This window comes from Notolepis coatsorum (assembly GCF_963971535.1).
Source record: "Notolepis coatsorum genome assembly, chromosome: 8".
Classification (NCBI taxonomy): domain Eukaryota; kingdom Metazoa; phylum Chordata; class Actinopteri; order Aulopiformes; family Paralepididae; genus Notolepis; species Notolepis coatsorum.
In genome coordinates, this window is record NC_140172.1 from 25480483 (window position 1) to 25507544 (window position 27062).

The following is a 27062-nucleotide window of genomic DNA, read 5'->3' on the forward strand; positions in this document are numbered from 1 at the left end:
AGCTAGTCATTTTGTTATGTATTATGTTTTATGAGTTAAGTAGTTGATTGTTATACTGTAGGTGTTACTGTAAGTGTAAACACTTAATTTACTTTTATTTTGAAATCTGTGTTGGGGTTACAGGTGTTTGAGAGCAGTGTGTTGGTTAGAGGGGATTTTGGTTTCTGCTTTATATAGTTTAGCATAAAACTTACATAATTTACTTATGTAAGTAATTAGGCCTGTCACTGTAACTATTTTAGTTGGACGATATTTGTCCCAGAAATAATTGCGATAAATTATTATTATTATCCTTTTTAAGACCGTTTTATGCCACTGATGTAATGATATTATAACGTGAGCATCTCACTTTATTTTGCTACAACTATTTGACTTAGTGGCACTCCACGTGGGAGTGCAATTGAATGGTTAATTCAAACAAAGGCGCGGTCATGTAATCTATTTTAAGATTATTATTCTGACACTGGTGTTGCTTATCTCTCTATTAGTTGAGCATGCCAGGCATGTCTGACTACTGCCTGTAATAATGTGTTGTGCCTCCCTGACTGGAATAGAGTAATTGGTAACTTTGGCTAATCTCGAAAAAAAAGTGGATTAATAATTGTGAAGAATATTGCCTATTCAACCCATTCAAGCAAGCATGTGCCAAAATGAAGCTGTCTACATCTGATTATTTTAAAAAGCGAAATAAGGGGAGAGGAGAGAGAAGAGAATGACTAGGGAGAGACACTTTTTTGATGTGAGTTTTGAAACCAAGGTTTGGGTCAATGTGTACTCCTAATAGGGCTGAGCCCAAGCGTTCCAACGTTCGAACCTTCGTTCGTTACGTTGGCATTCGAATTCTAAATCAACATTCGAATTTTTTATTAAAAAAAATATATATATATACCTGTATATATATATATATTTTTTGTATTCATTCTGTTTAAACCAATGGGGTTTTTCTTCACAGTTGCAGATAACGATTAGGCTACACTAATATTATAGTATTAAAAGAGTTGATTTAGGCTTCTCCCTGGCCTGGGTCTGGGGCTGGAAAGTTGATTTAATAAAAATAAAAATAAAAGACTCATGGCAGATTAATCACTTTATTCAAATCAAGGATTTAGTTTGAGGATATTTATTAAAAAACAAAACTTATAATATATATATATATATATATATATTTTTTTTTATTTAATTAAAAACGAAGGTTCGAACGTTCGTTCGAAAAACCCTGACGAAGTTTGAATCCCAAAAACAGGCTTCGGGGACAGCCTTAACTCCTAAGTACTTGTACTACTACTCGCAGTGCGACTGGCAAATGGTAGTGAGATTCTATGTAAACAAACACGCGTGTAAACGGCACTATCGAGGTCCGCAAAATGATCGAGTTCATATCCATATATCGTACAAGAATCAAGAGTTTTTTTTGTCACATACATACCAGGGCATACAATGAAATGCGGGTCTGCAGGTGACGAGAGGGAATACCGGGAACTGGTAGTGGACTTCATCACATGGTGCGATAAAAACCACCTGCAGCTAAATGTGGCAAAGACCAAGGAACTAGTTGTGGAGCTGGGGAGGAGGAGGAGTGCACCTGTGACCCCCGTTTCCATCAGGGGAGTTGATGTGGACATGGTTGAGGTGTACAAATATCTCGGTGTGCACATCGACAACAAACTGAACGGGTCAAAACACGCAGAGGCACTGTACAAGAAGGGCCAGAGCCGACTCTACTTCCTCAGAAGGCTGAGATCCTTCAATGTCTGTACAAGGATGTTAAGGATGTTCTATGAGTCGGTGGTGGCGGGCGCCTTCTTGTACGCTGTGACCTGCTGGGGCAGCGGACTGAGAGCAGGGGACACAACCAGGCTGGATAAGCTGGTCAGGAAGGCCAGTAGCGTGGTTGGGGTGGAGCTGGACTCCCTAGCGAGGGTGGCGGAGAGGAGGAGCCTTGCTAAGCTCCAGGCCATCAGTTGTTTTTACTACCTGTACCCCCCCCCCCTTCCCCCATGCTGCTATGATGCCTCTCAGTATATTTTTACTGTATTTATTTACTGTATATTTTATTCCATTTTTATTCTATTTGACTCTACTCTTATCCTAGGCAACTTGATTTGATTTGTTTTATTATTCTAATTCGTGACCTGTTCTGTCTAAATGTTTAAATGTTGAGCGATTTGCAGTGTCAAATTTCCCATGGGATAATAAAAGTATTTCTATTCTATTCTATTCTATCGATTGTGCAAAATACAATAATAAAGTATGAGTGGTCAGGTGGCGTAGCGGAGATTGCGTTTGTCACCAACGCTGGAGACGCTGTATTCGCCTGTTCGAATCCAGCTCACAGCTCCGGCGTTGTCACCAGCTTGGCTGGCCGTTCACACTAATACAATTGGCAGTATTAGAGGGTGGGAAAGCAGGCGGGGTGGGTCCGGGTCGTTGTAAACAGCGACTCCTACAGTTCGGTCGGGGCGCCTGCTCAGCGTGGATAGGATCTAAGGGGGGTAGTGTGATCCTTCCACACGTTACACCCTCTCAGTGAGAGTCTGCGCTGCCAGGTGAAAAGAAGCGGTTGATTGGCTAGACGTGTGTCGGAGGAAGCACGTGATAGCCTCCACTCTCCCAGACCGACTGTGGGGGGTAAGTGCGCAGCGACCAGGAAGGGGATTGGAAATTGGCATAACGACTAACATTGGGATGAGAGAAAATCGGAGGAAAAAGGAGGGGGGAAAAGATAAAAAAAATATATATACAATAATAAAAATAGGCATAGGAAAAAAAGAAAATAGGTAAGACACAAGATGTGCATGATAAAATACATGCTAAGTTCCTGAGAAACTGGTTCCTATGTACACTACTATACAATATACAATTTACAATTTTAACTCCGCCATTTTTATACTTAATGTATCTAAACCAGTGGTTCTCAAACTGTGGTACGCGTACCACTGGTGGTACTTGGTGGTACTGCTGGTGGTACTTGAAACATTTTAATAAAAATAAAAATAAAGATATTATAAAAAAAAAAAAAAAATTGCAGTCAGGCCACTGAACTTAGAAGCAGGCCAGGCCAGTGTTTCTAGTTGCGGTGGCGCGATAGTTAGATAACCTAAGTGGGGAACAACCAGGAGATCACTGTGACAGAGAGTAATGCAGTCTAAACAGTCATAAATCTTTTATTCAACTTCAGCCCTGATCATAACAATTTTTATTTTTAGATTTTTTTGTAATGTCAGATAAAAAATGAAATACTCCCACTTTTCTGAAAAGAGTTGTTGTTAAATCTGACATTACAAAAAATCCATCAAAATCTGTGTTGTTGCTAATCATTGACACATGCCTAGCCTGTAATAATCCCCCCCAGAAAAATTTACTTTGCATTTGATATATTGAAAATATTTAACTTTTTGTGTGTTTATTTTAAAGGGGAACTATTTTACTATTTCTTTCACTATTTGGGCACTTTTACACCATTCCTGTGAGTCTATGGAACACCTCTGTAATTTTTATTTATTTTTTATACATTGTTTTGTATTTCTAATCAAGTCCTCAAAAACAGCATTTTTCTACCTCAAGATCTCGAGCCGTTTTGAGCCTGGGCTCCAACCACTGTGTGCAGCTCATCATGATCCTGATGCCACACAGCCACATTATCATGCAGCTGTGTCTCTCTGACATCACAAATCATCACATTTTCAAATGACTCAGTTCAGTGAGGGTGAATATTGTGAGAGGAGAATTGGAAGAATGCGCCAATATGAGAATTAGAGACATAGATCATATTAATATAAGTTCACATAGCTAGGAAACAATGCTAAACACTCAAAAAGGCCATTTATAAGATAGTTCCCCTTTAACAATAATTTGTGATGCCATCACACAAACTGGCATTTAAAGGGTTACAATTAGAAAATGTATTGAATATGTGTTTTTTTTAAGTTTTTTTTACAATCATTTGTGATGCCCATCACAAACACTGGAATTTAAAGGGTAAAATAAAAGATTCCTGTACCAGAATTCAGGAAATTAAGTCTTTGTAACTAAATAATTCCTGGTGGGGGACCCCCATTTAGAAAGTGGCATGACTGGGGCTATATTTCACACTATATTTCCGGAGTCTCTCTGTTCTTGCAGCAGTTCTTGCCTGACCACAGCAGCTTGAACAGGCTGTTGTTGGGGTGGTGGGGGTCTTTCATTATTCTGCAGGCTCTGGATTTGCACCTCTTGTTATTATACTGTAAGTCCTGCAGGGGTGGTAGTGCAATACCCGTAGTACGCTCTGCTGAGCGCACCACTCTCTGGAGGGCCTTTTTGTCCTGTGCCGTGCTGTTTCCAAACCAGGCAGTGATGTTTCCAGTCAGAATGCTCTCTACAGCCCCGGAATAGAAGGAGTGGAGTATCTTCCCCGATACTCTGAACTTCCTTAGCTGTCTCAGATGATAGAGGCGCTGTTTAGCCTTTTTCACCAAAGACACTATGTGTGTTGACCATGTCAGGTCCTCTGTGATGTGGACTCCCAGGTACTGCTCACCCTGTCCACGATAGCCCCGTCTATCCACAGTGGCGTGTGTAAGTGATAATACAATAAGTGATTATCGCAACAGGCCTATGAGTAATGTATAATATTTATAAGGGTGTTTGTATACGTGTTTCCTTTTTATATTGTGGACCCCAGGCAGAGTAGCTGCTGCCATGTGTGGCAGCTAATGGTGATCTTAATAAATAATAAACAATAACGACAACCATAACAAATAATGTGTGTAAAATGTAAGTTACAGGCGAAATTATCTTAAATTAATTTGTTCTTCAAACAAAAGTCCAGATTCACTGTTGTTCACTTGCTCTTTCTGCTAAAAGAAGGCAGTGCTGTGAATCACATACTGTACATGTGATTTAGGGCTGCGTATTGAAATCCATACTTTTATGGTTCCATTGCTTCAATACTATCGAGTATTGAATAATGCTGTATCATTTTTTGTTTGTTGTTATCAAATGTTGTTTCTTCTGTTCAATCCAGTCCAGAATGCAAGTCTCTGATGGGCTCCTAGTCCTACAGCACATCACTACACTACACACATAACTCAGAGAAAAAAAAAACCCACCTCTTCACCAAATTTGTAAATGACTCTGCCTGATTTCCCTTTTTTCTTTTTCTTTCTTTCTTTCCTTTTGATTCTTATTTTGTTCCCTGTTCCCCTCCCTTAGCTCCCCCCTCCTGTTAAGCGCCTTGGGTCTCCTGAAAGGCGCTATATAAATTTAAGATATTATTATTATTATCGAAAAAAGTATAATTTTGATATCAGTTTAGAATCCCAGGTATTGTATTGGCCCCGGTATTGACAAATCTGTAACAATACCCAGCCCTAGATTTAACAGAGCTTTATAGGCAAATGTATGTGCCAGTGTTATTGATTGGGAATAGCAACGCTGTTTATATTCTGGTTTCCTGAAATCCAGACGTCAGACACCAGAAATATCCCTGCAGCGCTGCTAGTTCCAATCCTGTATACTACAGCTCTGTTAGGAAGTACAACTTTATTTCTATAGCGCCCTTCTCAGCACGAGTGCACAGAGTGCTTCACAGCATTTTAAAACATCAGTGAAAATACAAGAAATAAAACATGTGAAGAGAAGAAACACATTAAAATGAGCTAAAACAACAGAATAGACAACAAAAAACTAAAACTAAACTAAAAGGACATAAACAGAAAGAAACGGCTACGGGTGTTTAAAAAGCCTGCCTGTAGAAGTAGGTTTTTAGCTGCCTTTTAAAAATGAGCTCTGAGGGAGCGGTTTTCAGAGTTAAAGGGAGGGCGTTCCAGAGCCTTGGGGCTGCAGTCACCGCAAAGGCTCGGTCCCCTTTTGTTTTGAGTCTGGTCCTGGGCCCCACCAGGAGCTCCTGATGGGATGAGTCTGGTCCTGGGCACCACCAGGAGCTCCTGATGGGATGAGTCTGGTCCTGGGCTCCACCAGGAGCTCCTGATGGGATGAGTCTGGTCCTGGGCACCGCCAGGAGCTCCTGTGAGGCTGGTCCTGGGCACCGCCAGGAGCTCCTGATGGGATGAGTCTGGTCCTGGGCACCACCAGGAGCTCCTGTGAGTCTGGTCCTGGGCACCACCAGGAGCTCCTGTGAGTCTGGTCCTGGGCACCGCCAGGAGCTCCTGTGAGTCTGGTCCTGGGCACCGCCAGGAGCTCCTGTGAGTCTGGTCCTGGGCCCCACCAGGAGCTCCTGTGAGTCTGGTCCTGGGCACCACCAGGAGCTCCTGTGAGTCTGGTCCTGGGCACCACCAGGAGCTCCTGTGAGTCTGGTCCTGGGCACCGCCAGGAGCTCCTGTGAGTCTGGTCCTGGGCACCACCAGGAGCTCCTGTGAGTCTGGTCCTGGGCCCCACCAGGAGCTCCTGTGAGTCTGGTCCTGGGCACCACCAGGAGCTCCTGTGAGTCTGGTCCTGGGCCCCACCAGGAGCTCCTGTGAGTCTGGTCCTGGGCACCACCAGGAGCTCCTGTGAGTCTGGTCCTGGGCACCACCAGGAGCTCCTGTGAGTCTGGTCCTGGGCCCCACCAGGAGCTCCTGTGAGTCTGGTCCTGGGCCCCACCAGGAGCTCCTGTGAGCTCCACAGTGACCGGCTGGAGGAAAGGGGATGGATGAGCTCATACATCCATGGATGAGTATACATGGGCTTGCCCATGGAGGGCTCTGTAGGCGAACACCAGGAGCTTGAAATTGATCCTGGAGTTTACCGGGAGCCAGTGCAGGGAAGGAAGCTAGAATGAGGGTGATGTGGCATGATTTGTGATATGGCATGATTTTTTTTATTTTTTTACCTAGTGAGTAGCCTGGCAGCAGATTTTTGGACCAACTGAAGTTGATCCACTGATTATTTTATTTAGACAGATGAAGAGTGAGTTGCAGTAATCAAGTCTGGATGAAATAAAGGCGTGTACAGCCATTTCTAGTTCGTTGTGAGATACCGTATGGTGTGTGTGTGTGTGTGTGTGTGTGTGTGTGTGTGTGTGTGTGTGTGTGTGTGTGTGTGTGTGTGTGTGTGTGTGTGTGTGTGTGTGCGCGTGTGTGTGTGCGCGTGTGTGTGTGCGCGTGTGTGTGTGCGTGTGTGCGTGTGTGTGTCATCTTGTGGAAATGTGGAGCAGTCAGCCAGTGTGTGTACGTATGTGTGTCTCTTTCTTTCTCTAGTGTCTGTGTGTGTGTACAGTATCTATCTCTCTCCAGTGTGTACGTCTCTCTCTCTCTCTCTCTCTCTCTCTCTCTCTCTCTCTCTCTCTCTCTCTCTCTCTCTCTCTCTCTCCAGTGTGTGTGTTTACAGTATCTATCTCTCTCCAGTGTGTACGTCTCTCTCTCTCTCTCTCTCTCTCTCTCTCTCTCTCTCTCTCTCTCTCTCTCTCTCTCTCTCTCTCTCTCTCTCTCTCCAGTGTGTGTGTTTACAGTATCTCTCTCCAGTGCGTATGTCTCTCTCTCTCTCTCTCTCTCTCTCTCTCTCTCTCTCTCTCTCTCTCTCTCTCTCTCTCCAGTGTGTGTGTTTACAGTATCTCTCTCCAGTGCGTATGTCTCTCTCTCTCTCTCTCTCTCTCTCTCTCTCTATCTCCAGTGTGTGCCCTTGCCTCGCTTGTAGTGGCATTAAAACATATTGTTCCCTTTTCCAAAGAAAATAAATATCAGGTCCCAAAAAATACACGAGTCCCAAAATGATGACGTGACGTCATTAAAACACAGTGCAACCCCTTATGAAATCACCACTGCACCACTGGTTGTGGCATAATTGGGAAACGTGTTTAGTCCCTTGTTTGAGCCGAATCTGGGTTGAACATGATTTGTGGAACTCCCTCTGGTGTTGTGGTCATGGAATTCACTGACCTTTGGGAAGTATTTCGACATGTACATGGGTATCTTAGTGGTGTAGTGTATCTTGTAGACCAGGCCCATTGCAAGCTGCTGTACTCTGTCTTCTATTCTAAGCCATCCTAGGTTGTCAAAGTGGGCAGGGGTGAGGTGGGTTTTAGGAGTAAATTCAAGCAGTAGTCTGACCAGTTTGTTTTGTGATTTTTTTTAGCTGCTTTGGTACCACGAGGTGCAAGCATAGTACCCTTAGTAGTACCCTTGAATGATTATGATACTGATTTGTTTGGTGATTTATTGGTGCTTCTCCTCTTATAGCACCAATCCCCTTCCCTACTTTCTCTCCCTCTCCTGCCCCCCCCCCCCCTCCCCTCGGTTTCCTTACTTCCCTGACTGTTCCCCTACTGGACTCTGTATCTGTTACTTGTTACCCGTGGTTGTATGTCCTTTGTCTTCATATTGTTGCTTACTCCCTGTGGTTCTTTGTTTCTTTGTTCATTTGTTTTGCTCATTGTCAGCGTCTTTGGGTTCCTGAAAAGTGCTTTATAAATCAAATGTATTATTATTATTATTATTATTATGATACCAGAAGTTGTCATCACAAAACTCCACCCTTTATCCCTACCTTACCAACGTCTATTAATAAAAAAAAATTATTCTTAATTGAATCTAATTTACAATGCTGACCTGGCCAAGAAAGCAGCAACGTTTCCACAATGATAAACACAACAAAAACATATAAAACACAGAGAACAACACAACAAAAAGCAATCACTACATTGTGCACATTTGGAACAATTAAAAAAAACAAGCTACGTTACTTATTACTACATGAGCAGCTGGTGGTAAGGACCTCAGATAACATCTGTTTAAAACTCGCTAAAGGAACAAGTGCCATCCGTTTGAGGCTTGACCGAAGGTCATTCCAAGACCAAGGACCAAAATAAAAAAGACTCCTTTTTCCAGCCTCAGTCCGCACAGCAGGTAGCTGGCACCGTATCCAGGCACTGGATCTGAGGTGGTAAGAGGCCATTAAGTCTTGAGCCCTAGCCCTATTTTCTGAAAATACGCTTAAAAGTAAATGGAAGATTGCTCCACTTCTACAAGGTCCATTTGCATGTTATTCTTTGCTTGAGTAAATTGTAATGAACCAAAGGATAATATCAATTATATTTTTATTTTTCATCTTTGACAGTGAATAACACCATGATAAAAATGACCAGACATGAAAAACTGCCACTGAGCTCGTTCAGCACCTTCTTGAGATCACGTGTACACAAAATCTAAGCAAATGAATAAAGGGAAGATAATAATAATAATAATAATAATAATAATAATAATAATAATAATAATAATAATAATAATAATAATAATAATAATAATAATAATAATAATAATAATAATAATAATAATAATAATAATAATAATAATAATAATAATAATAATAATAATAATAATAATAATAATAATAGCTTAATTTTATATAGCGCCTTTCAAGAGACCCAAGGTCGCTTTACATAGGGGGGGGGGGGGAATAACAAAGTAACAAACATAGTGGACAGACACAACATATAAATATAAAGTGAGAAATTAGAGGTTAAAGGCCAAGTTGAAGAGGTGGGTTTTGAGCAGTTCAGAGTCCAGAATTGGGGTGCGGAGTTCTGCAGGGAGGGAGTTCCAGAGGGTGGGAGCTGCCACACTGAAAGCTCTGTCCCCGAAGGTCCGCAGTCTGGTTCGGGGGATGGAGAGCTGACCAGTGTTAAGATGATTAAACAGAAGGTTTTGTCGATACAGTACTGAATTCTGCCAATCCGGACACATGCAATTTGAAATATTATTATAGAATATAGAATATCAGGCCTATAAATGACCTTATCCAAGTCCAAGTCGCACATCTATGGATCGGGCCAAATCTTCTCTTTCCAATGGCAGAGTTCAATCTGGATTTAGTATCACCAGGCTTGCAGCAAAGAACGTGAATGAAATCTCAGTAACTTTTTTAGATTGTAGATGTAGATTTCTCTGCCATTTCTCATCAGATTGTAACGTCTTGGTCAGTCGTCCCTACTAACACAATTGGCAGTGTTAACGGGTAGGAAGCCGGCGGGGTATGTGTCCTGGTCGTTGTAAACTGCGGCTCCTACTGGTCGGTCGGGGCGCCTGTTCAGCAGGGAGGGGATCTGGGGGAAATAACGTGAACCTCCGCACGCGTTACATTCCCCCAGTGAGAGTCCTTGCTGTCAGGTGAAAAAGAAGCGGCTGGCTGACTCCACATGTATCGGAGGAGGCATGTGGTAGTTCTACACCCTCCCTAGGCCGACAGTGGGACAATGCTCGCAACGACCAGGAAGGGAATTGGCATAACGACTAAATTGAGATGGGAGCAAAATACAGAAAAAGTGAGAACAAAAAAATAATTATAAAAAATGTATAAATAAATAAAAAATGTCAACCAGTGCAACACAGGGAGCAGCAGCTCATTTCATTTAAGAGACGGGAGCCAAAACAACCTGTTTCAGGCTGGCCGGACTTGCTGCACACACAGACTGTACAGCTGGAACTAGGTGTTTTTTGACCATAAAAACATGCAAATGTTTGTAAAAAAATAAATAAAACGAATTTAAATATTAAACTGGGAAATGGCCGTAATATTGACTCTTTTAACTCTTTGAGTGCCACCGACTTTCCCCATCTCTACTGCCTGGCACCAGCTTTTCTTGACCATTTTCAAATGTTACTTGTCCTTTCGGACAAGTTATGTTTTTGTAGGTTTTTATTGATTTTTGCTACCGGGCAGTCCGGTAGAGAGAGAAAGAGAGAGAGAGGAGGAATGGGAGATAGACCGGGGAAGACATTCGGCAAAGATCACCGGGTCCGGGAGTCGAACCCGGGTCAGCCGTGTTGCACCGTAGTGCTGTATGCGATGAGCCACTCGGGCGCTCCTCTTGACCATTTTCACGATATGGAGACAATAGTATGGCTCATTTGGCAGACACTATTTCTAGTCCAACATGTAAAAAAGAGTTTGTTTCTACATACCTTCGTTCGTTCACAATTCCAAGCTAAACATTGCTTCGTTTCACAAAAGTCCAGGCTGGTTTTCTAGATTGTGAGATAAAGTGTGTTTTGTGCAGCGTATTCGCAAATCTCGCAGCTGCTCGCTTGAAACCTATATTATTGCCCGGTCAAAGGTAAACACATGACCTTGTTTCTTCACAAAGCCGGGGGGGGGGGGGGGGGGGGGGGGGGTCGCATATCCGATCATATAAACTCATGTTTTATGATGGAGTTTCGGTAAAGTACACGTAAAATAGACGTTACCTTTGGTTTAGAGATACTCCATTTCTCACTTCGAGTCCAAAAGTGTCTTGAATCAGAACAGGATCAATACATATAACGTTAGGTAGCCCTCATCCGTCTTCTTCATCTGCTCGGACCAGACTATAGACGGAGCCGAATAGGTTTCCTCATCGGTCGGTTTGATTATAGTTGTTTTACGTTTTACCATTAGTGCTTAGTCCAACAAATGCACCTTATCATCCATAATAATCATCCATATAATCCATTTAGTCTTTTTCATAATATCTAATAGTTCGCTCTAGGCGATCGCGATTGTCAAACGTGTCCTGCTCACTGCTGCTCACAACGACTACCTAGTTGTTTGGGGGCTGTGGGGGCTGGTACTAACACACTAATAGCTGGCCCATGATGTTCATAAGGTAGGTGATACTGCCACCTGGCGGATTTCGATCGCCATTGCAATTCCAGCGTTGTGCCAGGGAGCTCCGGCTGGATGTTTAGAACGGGGATCAAAGGAAAAATATCAAAGCATCCAAAAACTAGTATACTCGTTATTGGCACTCAACGCTTGCCGGTGAAACACGAGTATACTCGTTAATTGCACCCAAAGAGTTAATAGGACCCCAGTTAGCGAAGATGCAAAGGCAACGTTATGAGTTTGAAATGGTTTTTTTTAAGCATTACTACACAGATCATTCATCGTCATTATTAAAACATCTTCAAATATCTCCCCAAACCTCTTTGGAAGGGGTAGAAAACCTCGAAGCCCAACCTTGAAGTCCAAGGGGCGACAGTGACTCAGGGGGTAGAGCGGTTGTCTGGTAATCGGAAAGGTTCCCCGATTCCAGGTCCTCCCGGCTGCGTGTCCTTGAGCAAGACACTTAACCCCTAACTGCTCCCAGTGAGCAGGTCGGCACCTTGCATGGTCGCCTCCGCCGTCGGTGTGAGTGAATGTGTGAATGTGAGGCACAAGTTGTAAAGGGCTTTGGCTGAAAGCGCTAACTTATATAAATGCAGTCCATTTACAATTCACAGAGGTGCTGAAGCCCTGGCTTGCGTGCGGACAGCCAGTAAGCACTGGCTTGCCTTGTTACACCTGCCTTGACCATTGGACCAAAGGCTAATAACCACAACTGTGTCACCGATGGCCATCTGGTCTCCCATCCAAAGATCACCCGCAGCTACAGTAGCCTCGCCCAGCTTTACAGACAGGCCAGCAGTGTTATGTAGGACAGGGTTCGCACAAGGTCCTTGAAGTGCTTGATAAAAAAAAGGCCTGGAATTCCTGAAAACAGCAAATTTTTTAACAAGGTGCTTAAAAAGTCCTTGAAATTCAAATCAAACCATTCACATTGAATGTTTTGTTCATCAATGATCAAATTGTTCTGAATCAAGAAATATTTTTTTTTGTTCTGTTTTAATAAATTCTGACGAGTCGCTGTCTTGTGCGCTCCAACTGCTTTTCCTAATTTATTCACGTGTGATGCTCTAGTTGGCAAGCAGGCCAAGAAGATGCTTAAAAAAAACAGCATTTAAAAGTGAATTGTATCAATCAAGTGACATCCTTGAAAATGAAAAATAGTGCTTGGAAAAGTACTTAAAAAGTCCTTGAATTTCATTTTGAAATGTCTGTGGGAACCCTGGTAGGAGCTAGCGATAAGGTACAGAAAACAAATTGCCACCGTTCGGAAGTGATCTTGGGACCTATGGTTGTTGTTTCAACTAACCGTACTTGTTGTAAACTATGATCTTATCAACTGAGTCAAAACTTATTATCTAAATGTTTTCTAACCTAGGAAATGTTAAGTTAATATTATAATAATATAGAATCATGACCCAAAGCAACAATATGGAATTGAATTGTGGAGGAGGACCTAAAGACCATGCTGCACAATAAGACATTATTTTTTGATCTGTGGCACTAAAATATATGTCCTAATCAATATCCTATACCATAGTATTTAAGTGTCACCACCACTTGAACAAGAAAAAAAACGTTTTCAAATGAACCTTCGAAGTTGAGTATATCTCTGTGCATATTGCATTCTAATTGATTGATAATGTCCAGAAAATGTCCTTTTAAAAAAGAAAAGGTGGATACTGTATGTAAAGTGTACTGGTGGTTTGACTGACGGTGTAACGTGGTCCCTTGCAGCACGTGGCCCGGCCCCTTCATCCTGTTACTGGGTCAGGGCCTTGGCTACACTCGGCCCAGTTCCACTCGGAGCATAAGTAGGTGTGCTCTAAAATTAGACCCTGATTCTCGACTCTTACCACTGGCATCTTTACTCCCCCCCCCCCCCCTCTACCTGGACCTCTACTATCAAAAGACAGATACAAGTTTTAGAAACCGTGTTTAAACCGGGAATAAGCCCACTTTGAACCATTTGAAAGCGTTATACAGATACAAAGTAATGAGGAAGGACAAGCTAGGTTGGAGGGATTCCCCACTGGATTACTCTGTGATTGTCGTCGGACCACTGGGGAATGGAGGCTCACTGCTAATCCGGGCTCACAGCGCGCAGCGCATGGGGGGGGGGGGGGGGGGGGGGGGGGGGGTAATGTTGTATGACGTCAATACAATAATGACAATCACTGCAAGGCTCCACTTTCACTTGGTACAGTAGGTTAAGAGTCAGGATAGAAACCTCACGTTAACTTTTTCACTACCAAAGGGTTAACCCTTTCACTACCAAAGGGTTAACCTTCTGTAGTGTGGTAGTGAAAGGGTTAACCCTTTGTCGTGTGGCAGTGAAAGGGTTAACCGGTAGTGTGGCAGTGAAAGGGTTAAAATCTTGTTGGCTAGTTAAAAAATAAAAGAAGTCCATTTGGCCACCTTAGGCCTAAAAAAATTGTTTGGTTCCGGTTGCCGACCGACCCTGCCGATTTAGGTGCAATCCAATTAATTTTCTGAGTTAAAAAAAAATTATATAAAGTTTCATACAAATCTTAGTCAAACCTTTAGTATTACGGATATTAAACAGGCTGGCAGAGTACATGCATCCATGTTGTCGTGAACATTTTAATTAAATAAAGAAATTCCCTGTCCATCCAAAAAATAAAATAAAATAAATTCCCTACCTACCCATGGCCTTAACTGACAACCAACAGGAACCAAACACAATTTATTTTAGGCCTTATTAGCCATTGGGCCAGTGTGTCAAAGATGTGTACAAATTTTACGTTTTTTCTGATATTGGTCTTTAGGCCAACATTGTTTCAACACTGCAGTGTCGGGATAAGATGAGGCAACAGGGGCCTCAGGAGGTAGAGCGGTCCTCTGGTCATCAGAAGGTTCCTGGTTAAATTCCAGCTCCTCCCGGCAGTGTGTCGAAGTGTCCATGAGCAACAACAAAAATAACAGAGTAGACGCAGAACGTGTGCTGAATGGAACAGAGTAGACAGAACGTGTGCTGAATGGAACAGAGTAGACGCAGAACGTGTGCTGAATGGAACAGAGTAACTGCAGAACGTGTGCTGAATGGAACAGAGTAGACAGAACGTGTGCTGAATGGAACAGAGTGGACAGAACGTGTGCTGAATGGAACAGAGTAGACAGAACGTGTGCTGAATGGAACAGAGTAACTACAGAACGTGTGCTGAATGGAACAGAGTGGACAGAACGTGTGCTGAATGGAACAGAGTAACTACAGAACGTGTGCTGAATGGAACAGAGTGGACAGAACGTGTGCTGAATGGAACAGAGTAGACGCAGAACGTGTGCTGAATGGAACAGAGTGGACAGAACGTGTGCTGAATGGAACAGAGTAGACGCAGAACGTGTGCTGAATGGAACAGAGTGGACAGAACGTGTGCTGAATGGAACAGAGTAGACGCAGAACGTGTGCTGAATGGAACAGAGTGGACGCAGAACGTGTGCTGAATGGAACAGAGTGGACAGAACGTGTGCTGAATGGAACAGAGTAGACGCAGAACGTGTGCTGAATGGAACAGAGTAGACGCAGAACGTGTGCTGAATGGAACAGAGTAGACGCAGAACGTGTGCTGAATGGAACAGAGTAGACGCAGAACGTGTGCTGAATGGAACAGAGTGGACGCAGAACGTGTGCTGAATGGAACAGAGTAGACGCAGAACGTGTGCTGAATGGAACAGAGTGGACGCAGAACGTGTGCTGAATGGAACAGAGTAACTACAGAACGTGTGCTGAATGGAACAGAGTAGACGCAGAACGTGTGCTGAATGGAACAGAGTAACTGCAGAACGTGTGCTGAATGGAACAGAGTAACTGCAGAACGTGTGCTGAATGGAACAGAGTAACTGCAGAACGTGTGCTGAATGGAACAGAGTAACTGCAGAACGTGTGCTGAATGGAACAGAGTAACTGCAGAACGTGTGCTGAATGGAACAGAGTAACTGCAGAACGTGTGCTGAATGGAACAGGGTATAGGGGTGTAAAGGTACACGTATCCGTACCGAACCGTTTCAGTGCTGGACATAAGGTTCAGTACGGCTCCTGTACCGAACGAATACAACGGTATGTTAACCACTAACCGGGGGCTGTTTTTTTTCACAATCTAATATAATTATTATAAATTTCTTTTTTTACAAGTAGATTATTAATTTCAATATAGAATATTCGTTGACCGCCCTACAAGTACAATTAGTTACTGCACACTACATCACCCCTGAGTGGAACATGGAAAGCCAAACTTTCCCCCACTGTACCGAAAATCCGTTAACCGTCTGTAGTGTGGTAGTGAAAGGGCTAACCTTCTGTAGTGTGGTAGCGAAAAGGGTTGACCCTTTATTGTGTGGCAGTGAAAGGGTTAACCTTCTGTACTGTCGCAGTGAAAGGGTTAACCCTTTATCGTGTGGCAGTGAAAGGGCTTAAAAAGGATGTGTAAACACTACATTAGAATGAACGTCGCTGTGTGTTTTCTCTGCCAGGCTGCAGCAGAGAGCCCGTGTGTGGCGTTAGATGAGGCTCCGTCCAGGTGTGAAGGGACTCCCGCCGAGGAGGAGGAGTCGGGGCAGCGAGTGACGCCCCCAGCGGGCCCCAGCCCCTCCCACCAGGAGGAGCAGCGCACAGAGGACCAGCGCTTACAGTTGCTGGTGAGAGAGGAGGAGCCTCCGTCCACCACTGACCCCCCGCCTCACCTATTACAATTGAGCTATAGCTCAAACCCCGCCCTCTTTTGTTGATCCTCCAATCACAACCGTTGCTTCGCTCCAAGGGAACATAGCAACGATTGCTTTGTACGTGGCAATGTAATGCGTCGATATATGAGAAATACATGAACAAAAAACATAATAATTTGGTGTTGTTATTATTATTAATTATTATTATTACTGCATTGTGTAAACAAGTCACAGTGGAACAGTAGTTTCATGCTTTTCCAGTGTTTTACCTACTCTATCACTGCACAGAAATTAGGCATTTTCTTTTGAAAGTGGTCACTGGTCACCAATGGTTACACACAGCCATCCTGGAAGAGGGAGAACCACACAAACATTCCGTGCCAGGCCTCTATTAGAGACACTAGTTCACACTCCTCCCTCCTCAACAGACTGCAGAAGGGTGAGCCCAGAGGGTAGGTCGCATGAATGGAGCTGTAATGAGAAGGTATCAGACTTCAGGTGTATGTCTGAAGACTCCACCAGGTGACATGGTGCAGTAGGTGTGGTGGGCGATATACTGGGAGACATTATACACCTGGAGAAATGTGCTAAGGTATCGATTTTAGTTCATTTATAGAAATACCAAGGTTGCACAGAGAGCACAGAGTATTATACTGTATAATAATGCATAATCTGAGTATTATACTGTATAATAATGCACAATCAGAGTATTATACTGTATAATAATGCATAATCTGAGTATTATACTGTATAATAATGCATAATCTGAGTAGTATACTGTATAATAAGGCATAATCTGAGTATTATACTGTATAATAATGCATAATCTGAGTATTATACTGTAATAATGCACAATCAGAGTATTATACTGTATAATAATGCACAATCAGAGTATTATACTGTATAATAATGCATAATCTGAGTAGTATACTGTATAATAAGGCATAATCTGAGTATTATACTGTATAATAATGCACAATATGAATATGATACTATATAATAATGCACAATATGAATATTATACTGTATAATAATTGCACTGTATAAACAGCCATTGTTCTTATACTCCTTGTAAGCGTGCACCACCGTAATGCGTGGATCGAGCATGACCCACCGACTTTGCCATCCTCATAGAGCCCCTTGTGGCCTAGTGGGGCTAAAAACAAACATACCGTGACCGCTATCTGTCCAAAATGCTAAATATATCATGATGTGAAATTTAGGCCATATCATCATCATCATCCCTCTGGTGCAGCAGGATAGAGCTGCGGTGGTGGGAGGCATGAGGAGGAGAGGCGAGCGGAGCAGCACGCTGTCAGTTGATTAACCCTTCCACTACCACACTACAGAAGGTTAAAGGGGAGATGAAGCATAGCGATATAAACATAGTCATAGCATCAAATTAGTATTTAGATAAACCACAGAAAAAATCACGTTATAAAAATAAGGCGTTTCTAAGAAAAAACTATTTGTTATGTCCATTTATGTAGCATTTATGAACATGTGCGCCGCCATTTTGTTGCTGACGTCACGGTGTTGGTTTGGTGTTTTACCGTGTGAAAGAGAGAGGAAAGTTGGTTCATTTCCACAAACTACCAGTGAAAAAAACAGTGTTGTTGGCGCGTTGGCTGGCTGCACTCAAGCCGGTGGCGCGATCAGCCTGTTGGACAGGGAATGAAGATCTGCAGCGAACACTTCATTGCCTCGCTGGTTGAACCGTAGCTAGGTAGCCAGGTAGCTAAATGCTCCGCGACGCTGGTTGAACCGTAGCTAGGTAGCCAGGTAGCTAAATGCTCCGCGACGCTGGTTCAACTGCCTGCGCCGGTCTGTCTGTCAAAGACAGAGGGAACCGCATCGGGCTTCAGCTGATTAGTGGTCTTCTGGACAACAACAACAACAACAACAACAACAACAACAACAACAACAACAACATAATCCGAGGCAATGAAGTGTTCGCTGGAGATCTTCATTCCCTGTCCAACAGGCTGATCGCGCCGCCGGTTTGAGTGCAGCCAGCCAACGTGCCAACAACACTGTTTTTTTCACTGGTAGTTTGTGGAAATGAACCAACTTTCCTCTCTCTTTCACACGGTAAAATTTGTTTGAACAGCCAGGAGCAATACAAAAAGAACCACTGCGGTCCCGTTGTTTGGTAGGCGACATTTTATTTACTGACTGACCCGACAATCCATGTTCACTATAGGCAGCTAACCAGCAGTGTATACACCAAACCAACACTGTGACGTCAGCATCTAAAATAGCGCCGCCCATGGCGAAAACAGGGAAATTATATTTGATTTTTCAGACAAATAAGCAGGATTTCACATTTGATTATAGGACCCTGTCTTACACAAGGTACACAACAAACAAACTAGGATCACATTGTTCAATGCTTCATCTCCCCTTTAACCCTTTCACTACCACACTACCAAATGGTTAACCCTTTCACTGCGACAATACAGAAGGTTAACCCTTTCACCACCACACTACAGACGGTTAACCCTTTCACTGCGACAATACAGAAGGTTAACCCTTTCACTACCACACTACAGACGGTTAACCCTTTCACTGCGACAATTAAGCAGGTTAACACCTTCACTGCCACACTACAGATGGTTAACCCTTTCACTACGACACTACAGATGGTTAACCTTTCACTACCACACTACAGGTGGTTAACCGTCTGTAGCGTGGTAGTGAAAGGGTTATAACCCTTTGTCGTGTGGCAGTGAAATGGTTAACCTTCTGTATTGTCGCAGTGAAAGTGTTAACCATTTGGTAGTGTTTTCTTTTTTATCCACTTTTTCTCCTTATTTTCTATTTTTCTCCCATCCCAATTTCGTGTATCCAATTCTCCCCTCCCCTGTCTTGAACGTTGCTCGACTATGCCCCCCACTGGTCGGTTGTAGAGAGGATAGAAGCCTTGCATCACGTGTTCCCTCCGGCACACGAGGAGGCAGCCTGTCATGTCTTTTCACCTGCCAGCACGGACTCTCATTGGCGAGGTGTAACGCATGGGAGGCTCACACTACCCTTGCCACTTCCTGTCTTTGCTGTGCAGGCGTCTCCCAACTGACCTGTAGGGGTCGCTGTCCACAACGTCCAATCCCCACCCATCGACTTCCACCCGCTGACTCTGCCAAATGAGCCAGTACGAGCGGCTGGGTGGCGTAGCGGAGATTGCGCTCGTCACCAATGCAAGAGACTCCGGTATCGAATCCCAGTCTCAGCATTGCCTTCGGCTTGGGCCGGCCGTCGTACTGGCCCATTTGGTAGTGTTGTAGTGAAAGGGTTAACCTTCTGTATTGTCGCAGTGAAAGGGTTAACCATTTGGTAATGTGGTAGTGAAAGGGTTAACAGACTGCAGATAGTCTGAGGTTGGACTAGGGTTGGGCTGCAATGGCAAAAATATCACATCACAACATTCTTCTTAGTTTTGATGGTATATAACGGCATTTGACGATATTTCATTCTCCAGTATAAATTACAATAATTGTCATAGTGCTACTTAATTCAAAATGGTATTTTCTCATCGCAAATTCTTTATAATACTGCTGAAATGTGATTTTCTTTAAAATGTTCTATTGGATTAAATAAAAAATTATTACGTTTCTTTTGTTGACAATAGTATTATAAAAACGCACACCTTTGCATGGCAATGTCCTTGCTTGGATATCAATGAGAGTCAATATGTAGCTCTGTATTTAGTAGGGGTGTAACGGTACACATATTCAGTTCGGTTCGGTTCGGTTTGGTTCACACTGTTTACCGAACGAATACAATGTTTGTTACGCCACTAACAGAACGCACGTGCTGAACTATTTTTTTGCGTGCAGAAATTAATTCAAAAGTTCACCCCCAAAATATAACTTGTGCAAAGGGCCGGATTTTGTTTGTTTAGCCCACGCACACCACTGAGATTACCTGTAATTTAGCATAGCCTCATAGTAGGGCAAACGACAAGCCAGAGCTAGAAGACCTACCCCCATCTAATATAATTTGTATAAAGTCGACATAGAATAATTTATAGAATATTCGTTGACAGCCCTACTTAACAGTAACTGCACACTACATCACCCCTGAGTGGAACATGGAAAGACAAACTTTCCCCCACTGTACCGAAAACCCGTACCGAACCGTGACCTCAAAACGGAGGTACGTACCGAACCGTGTTTTTTTGCGTACCGTTACACCCCTAGTATTTAGTGTGCTATAATTGATATGGCATATTTGAGAATTGTAGCTGTAATTTCAAATTAATGATTGGAATATAATTTGGAAATGAGTAGGACGTGCTTATTGCACATGGCTGAGGCCAACGTTTAATTCTAACAGCTGAGCAAATCAGGCCACAGACTCCATTTTAATTATCAATATTGTCTTGCTGTGTCGTCACTGCATCTCCTCCATTAAGCCGTTGGCAGTCTGCAATTAGCCCCTCTGTTCCTCTACACCGCCCCCCCCCCTCACACACACAGTCCCATAGGGAGGTGTAGTCTGACGCTGCTTTGGACCGCCTGCGAGGTCCACCCGTATAGGGATTTATCATTGAGGAAATAGGTTATCGGCTATTGTAACAATTCTGCCGCATGGAAATTGAACAGCTTTCCATTTTTCCACAAAATGAGTTCCCTTCTATCACTAACTTTATTGTTTAAGCATTTTTGGTTGAAATTAAATTCAGCGACCTTTTTTTAATGATTAATTGCGAATATTTTCATGTTGAGCTATAGATTGTGGATGAATAAGCACAGAAAGGTACACCATGCAAATGTTAATGCTTTATTTGTTTTAAACGAGATGATTTAGAAATGGGCAATGGGGAAATTAGTAATGCTCCATGATAGTACTGTGGCCATGCTGAAATAAGCTGATTTCTCTTTGCCGGACCTGCATGTAAGCTGCATTTAGAATAATTAAAGGATGCTAAGCTTTGTAATACCTTGTTGCAGCAATGTCAGAGGTCAATATGGAAATTAAGAACTTAGCCTATGTATTGAAAACAGATTGATGACACAGAGTGAAGGGAGGGGGGGAGGGGGGGGTACATTTATCTCATGTGATCTGAGTTATACCTCTCTGGATAAGCTTGTATCAATCTAAGGTTAGTCATCGGTCACTGAATTGTTGTTTTTGATGTTATCGTGTCGCTCTTTGTTTTTATATATATTATTCATATTATCACGTTCCTGGTCCTGCCTTACGTGCCATTCAAGCTGTGTGAGTGAAGAGCGAGTCAACTAAATCACCACAAAACACCTTGTTCCGGGACAATAACAGCTGGTTTTAGTGTTTCACTGGAAACCGTATTTCCTGACGTGTGACTTTTCCTCGTTTTGTGATTTTAGGAAAGCGAGCTGTGCAAGAAGAGAAAAGAATGTGAAAACCTCGAGCATGAAGTCAAGAAGCGACAGAAGAGATGTCAGGATTTGGTGAGAAATCTCCTTTCTCCATCTCTCTCCTGTCCTACAGTAACATGTTTTACTAACTCACCTCAAGTGCTCAAGTAAGATGAGATAATATAAGATATTCCTTTATTGATCTCCTTGGGGGAAATTCGGGCGTCACAGCAGCATGAGGGGAGGTACATATCATAAATAGGCAATACAATTGTATCTGAATATAAAAATATGTGAAAGATAAACAGTGTAAACAATATAATTTACTCTGATTATAAAGATATGAGAAAAGTAAACGGTGTAAACAAAGGTGCAGATGAGGGTCTGTATCCTCTATCGGTTATATTATGTGTTACAATTAGGGTGCCCACCGGGACAGTCCCGATATTGGGACATTTGTCCCGCGTCCCGCTACAACAAAACAATGTCCCGCAATTCAAAGATTAAAAAAAAAATATATATATATTATTATTATTATTATATATATATTTATTTTATTATTCAAATATTATTATTAATTTTTTTTTTAAATGTTGTTAATTTAATGCCTCGTTCCAATACCCTCTTATATTTAAAATAAATAAATCGGACGACGTCAAACCAATGCGCAGCCGAGCGGAGCAGCTCGACTCGAGTCACTTGTCAGACAGTCCGAGGCCGAGGCAGCTGCAGTGTGTGTGACGTCAGTCATACCTGATGTTTCTGCAGAATAGCCTAAAGCTTTTTTACGACGCAGTGCTTGAAGTTGAGGGGGATGACACTGTCTGTGAGCTTTTCCAGCTCATGACCAGTCTAAGACTGAAACTTGAACAACGATCAAAGGACCGTTATTTTGGATTCGAGACCAGTGCTCTCATGCAGAGGTTTCCTACCGGCCGCACAGGCTTCTGCGATCGAACAGGACTTTTTAATTTTCTATCAGAGAGCGCTCGCTTACCTAGACAAATGGTTTGATTTCTCTGATCAGAATTACCTGAAACAGGTGTCATGCTTCCAACTTTTCCAAGAGCTTCGCGAAGCAGCTGAAGCTCTTAATATCAGCAGCAAACTGGACTCTGCATTGTTTAAAAAATGTTGTGGGTTCACCAGACACATATTGCGGAGACTGTGCTGTCATATATAGGGTTTGTGGAGACTTTGGGTCTCACCCTTTTTGTTATATGAGCAACTGAGTGATCCGCTATTCACAATAAAAACATTATTATATTGTGAAGATCAACCATCGCATTCCGTCTCCTCTCTTCTACACTTCACTGCTAATAATGCTCTTTCTATTAATGGAGTGATTTTATCAGCTTGGATACCAAGATTGATGGTTACCTGCTTAATGATGAAAGTGTGATTAAATAAAGATGTTGGTGACATAGACAGTAGCGGCTGAGAAGGTGATTGGTGAAGCATCTATACAGTTTAATAAGATTAATAACAAAATGTGCTATATATAGCCTACCGTCTGCGTCGAATATGAAATAAAGGCATTTAAATAAAAAATAAATTTCTTTAATTTTAATTAGCAATACAAAATATATATATATACTTTTTTTCTTTTTTTTTACCTACGTGTCCCACATTGTCCCGCAAAAGCAGTGCTGCTGTCCTGCGACTGAACCATTTTGACCTGGTCACCCTAGTTACAATAAATATAGGCAATAAATAATTTGAATCTGAATATATACTATGAGTAGGAGTAAAAGTAAACGTATACACAAGGTACCCTAACTGGCGTGTTATACGTCATATGTTGTAGTCTGCAGGTTTTGGTGGTTAAGAGTCAGACACAGTCTCTATGATGCAGGCAGTGTTACCAAAGAGGACAAAATTTGATGTCAAAACGTTAGCCTAGTTTTTAATAAATCGTCAAAAAAGGTGAAATATGTCATCAGTATGCACCCAAAATATAACATTAAATAAATTTAAATAAATAATAATAAATAAATTTAAAAAAAGATCAACTGAATGACATTCTGAGTTTAAAATGTCAATGTGTTTCTAAGACCCTAAACATGGCAACTATGTTGCTCAATCAAATAAGCCTCCTCTACCTTTACTGGTATCAGCAATTTTACGATTCATCCCATTCATTTGGTAGAGTCCCTTGTCTGCTTATTTTCCCAGACTGGTGACGGAAGCAGGCGTGTAAAAAGTACCAAGAAATTATACTTAAGTGAAAGTATGGGTATACCGTCTCTAAATCTTACTCAAGTAAAAGTCGGAGTATCTGGCTAAAAACACACTTAAAAGTAAAAAAGTTTCTACTTTTAAATGTACTTAAGTACTAAAAAGTAAAAGTTAAAACTTTTTTTCTGACTGTCTATTCTTCTGATAGCAGGTGTTTAATCAAAGATCCCCGCTTTGTAGTCTTGCACAAGGACCAATCAGCATGGGTATGGGCAGGTTCATTTTCCATTGATGGGGATTTGATTGGCTGTTTTTAAATAAAGTTCGGCCGCAGGATTAATAACGCTAACGTTAGTTCGGCCAGAGAAACAAATATACTAATTAAAATGGTTCGACCTGCGAGATTTGTACTTTGTAGGTCTGCATTTTAAATGTAACGAGTAAAAAGTTGGTTTTTTTCTCTGAAATGTAATTGAGTAAAAGTACAAGTATACAAACTTAATAATACTCAAGTAAAGTATAAATCCCTAAAACAGTACTTAAGTATTGTAACAAAGTACAATTACTCAAGTACTTTACACCCCTGGACGGAAGTAGCTATAGAGGCTGCGGTTACATTATAGCCCAAACTATTTCGTTTCATTTCGCTTTTCAGAACGCTGTGTATTGGCAGGCAAGTTAGACGTTGTTTGTCTCGTGAGCACCGAGTGATGTATATACATGTAGTACAATGCCAAAGCAGTAGGTGGCGATGTAGTTCAAACATGAAGGCCATTTTCAACCGATCAGAAAGGTTGAACGCGTCACTACACTTCCTGCTCAAAATCAGAAAGCCACCATTCATTCATTCACCATCTTTAAATACCTTGCGTGAGCCATTTAGCAACATAGCATTTATTTTTCAGCAAGAAACAAAGTGCAATAAAAGTGCAATAAACAAAAACGGATACATTCACTGTGTGTTCTGCCTCATTTGTTGATGAAACAAAACCAATATCAACACAATTTACCACCAAGAGCGGAGAGTTTAGTCTCACAAAAATATCTCTGATGTTGTTAGCTACATGCTAATGTGATTGGCGTTTCCATGTATATAGTTAGCATCGAGGCTATCGTACATTAACGTAGTAACGTTAACGCTAGTAGAAATGGATGAAAACGTTATTTAACAGATTGCAGAATGGGTACAATACAATACGGCTCAATACAAACAATTGTTAAGGGGATGCAGACTGTTGTAGTTTGGACTGGGCTCCTTATAACAATAACTTGACAACGCATGAAATAACCGTGCGTGTGGACAGCATCACACCCTTACATTAGAGTTAGCCCTACCACTGTGGATATAATTCACCTCTTGGTTTTGGGTTTAAACGGGGAAGATAAATGGAAAACAGTTGTAATGATCTAATTAATTATGGCGAAATTAAAAGCAAGTACAAAATCAATCTCTGACGGTGTCTGGGAGGATGGAGTCAAATGGTTATCCATCTGCTCCGTTATAAAGCACATGAATAAGCAATCTGAGGAGGACGCAGCTAGGGATGGGTACCTTTCACATTTGAACCGATACCGGTACCGGTACCTGTGAATCGATACCGGTACCCAACAGTACCTTTTTTCGGTACTTTAGTCTCAAGAAATTTTATTTACCTACCTCAGTCGTAAAAAAAAAAATCCAAACTTCAAATAACTACAATTTCGACAGTTTTCGGCTTGCCATTGCTCCGACTGCTTTGTTGTTGAATCAAGTCAAATCCTAGGTAAGCATATATTGTGCGTGTGAACGTTGACATGAAAAAAAAAGTATTTTTTTTTTCGGTTTCTCACTTGATTCGATACTCGGTAGTACCGACGTGTTTCGGTTCGGTGCCTCAAAAGTACCGAATTCGGTACCCATCCCTAGACGCAGCTGATATCCTGTATAGCCTCCCCATATGGCCGGTTGGTGTCGGGAGACAGCAAATTATATTAATTATAGCGTGATATTGCAAGTGACTCCCAGAAATAGTTCTGATGTTTGGACTAATGGACGGAGTCGAGGTCCAGCCAGGGGAGAATTTGGGGTCGGTCTCTACTGCACATGGGCGTTGGGCATGAACGGCTCCGTATCTGGATTGCGCAAATTACATGGCACTGTTGTCGGGGAGTTCTCAAAACGAAAACGCCCCTTTGAGCGTTGCCGCTAGGAACACTGCAACTTGGACATGCAAACGAAATAATTCGAAAATGAAACGTTGTAAGTGTAACCATGGCCAGAGTTCCATGTCTCTGTTCCTTCCCATCCCTGGTGTTACGCCCTCTCTCTGACAAGGCACGGCGAGGAGAAATAGATTCACCAGAAGAAGACCCGCAACCCCTTTATTGTAAATTATGGTTTTATTTCTGAGTTTAAAGTGGTATATGAACATTTGCAGTTTTCATGAAATACGATGACTAGATGGAAAATAACGATCCCTCATTGATTATCAACCATGTCAGCCATGAAGGAGAGATGTGTAGAGAGTGAGGGAGATAGAGATTTGAGCCACGAAAAAACATTCTGGAAAAGTGGCTGCAACCCAATACTAGGAATATCCTCCTAATGTTTTGTACACCCCCCCCCCCCCCCCCCCCCCCCCTGCCTCAGCTAAATCTCTTCTCTTGTGATCTCTTCACCAGGAGAGCCAGCTTGAGGACGAACACGGCAAACATGAGCGATTAAAGGAGGAGGCAGATCTCCTCAGGAGGAAGGACCAGCTGCTTGACCTGGTCAGTGTTCTGTTGGAAGACGCAACGCCCCCACCCTGCTCCTCCCACCCTGCTCCCCCCCACGCCCCCACCCTGCTCCCCCCCACCCTGCTCCTCCCCACACCCCCACCCTGCTCCCCCCCACCCTGCTCCTCACACCCTGCTCCTCCCACCCTGCTCCTCCCACCCTGCTCCCCCCCACCCTGCTCCTCCCACCCTGCTCCCCCCCACCCTGCTCCTCCCCACCCTGCTCCTCCCACCCTGCTCCCCCCACCCTGCTCCCCCCCACCCTGCTCCTCCACACCCTGCTCCTCCCACCCTGCTCCTCCCACCCTGCTCCCCCCCACCCTGCTCCCCCCCACCCTGCTCCCCCCCACCCTGCTCCTCCCCACCCTGCTCCCCCCCACCCTGCTCCTCCCCACCCTGCTCCCCCCCACCCTGCTCCTCCCCACCCTGCTCCTCCCACCCTGCTCCCCCCCACCCTGCTCCTCCCACCCTGCTCCCCCCCACCCTGCTCCCCCCCACCCTGCTCCCCCCCACCCTGCTCCTCCCACCCTGCTCCCCCCCACCCTGCTC

General features: G+C 43.0%; 1 protein-coding gene across 1 annotated transcript in view; it reads left to right on the forward strand.

Annotated features, from left to right (window-relative positions):
- Nucleotides 1-27062, forward strand: part of tspoap1 (TSPO associated protein 1) — a gene marked incomplete at both ends in the record, with an annotated part of 203051 nt that overhangs the window by 103923 nt on the left and 72066 nt on the right. Inside the window, 3 exons of the mRNA XM_084320339.1 lie at nt 16048-16212; nt 21588-21671; nt 26418-26507. Of these exons, the coding sequence (XP_084176465.1) occupies nt 16048-16212; nt 21588-21671; nt 26418-26507 (339 nt within the window). The remainder of the gene's footprint in view (nt 1-16047; nt 16213-21587; nt 21672-26417; nt 26508-27062) is intronic.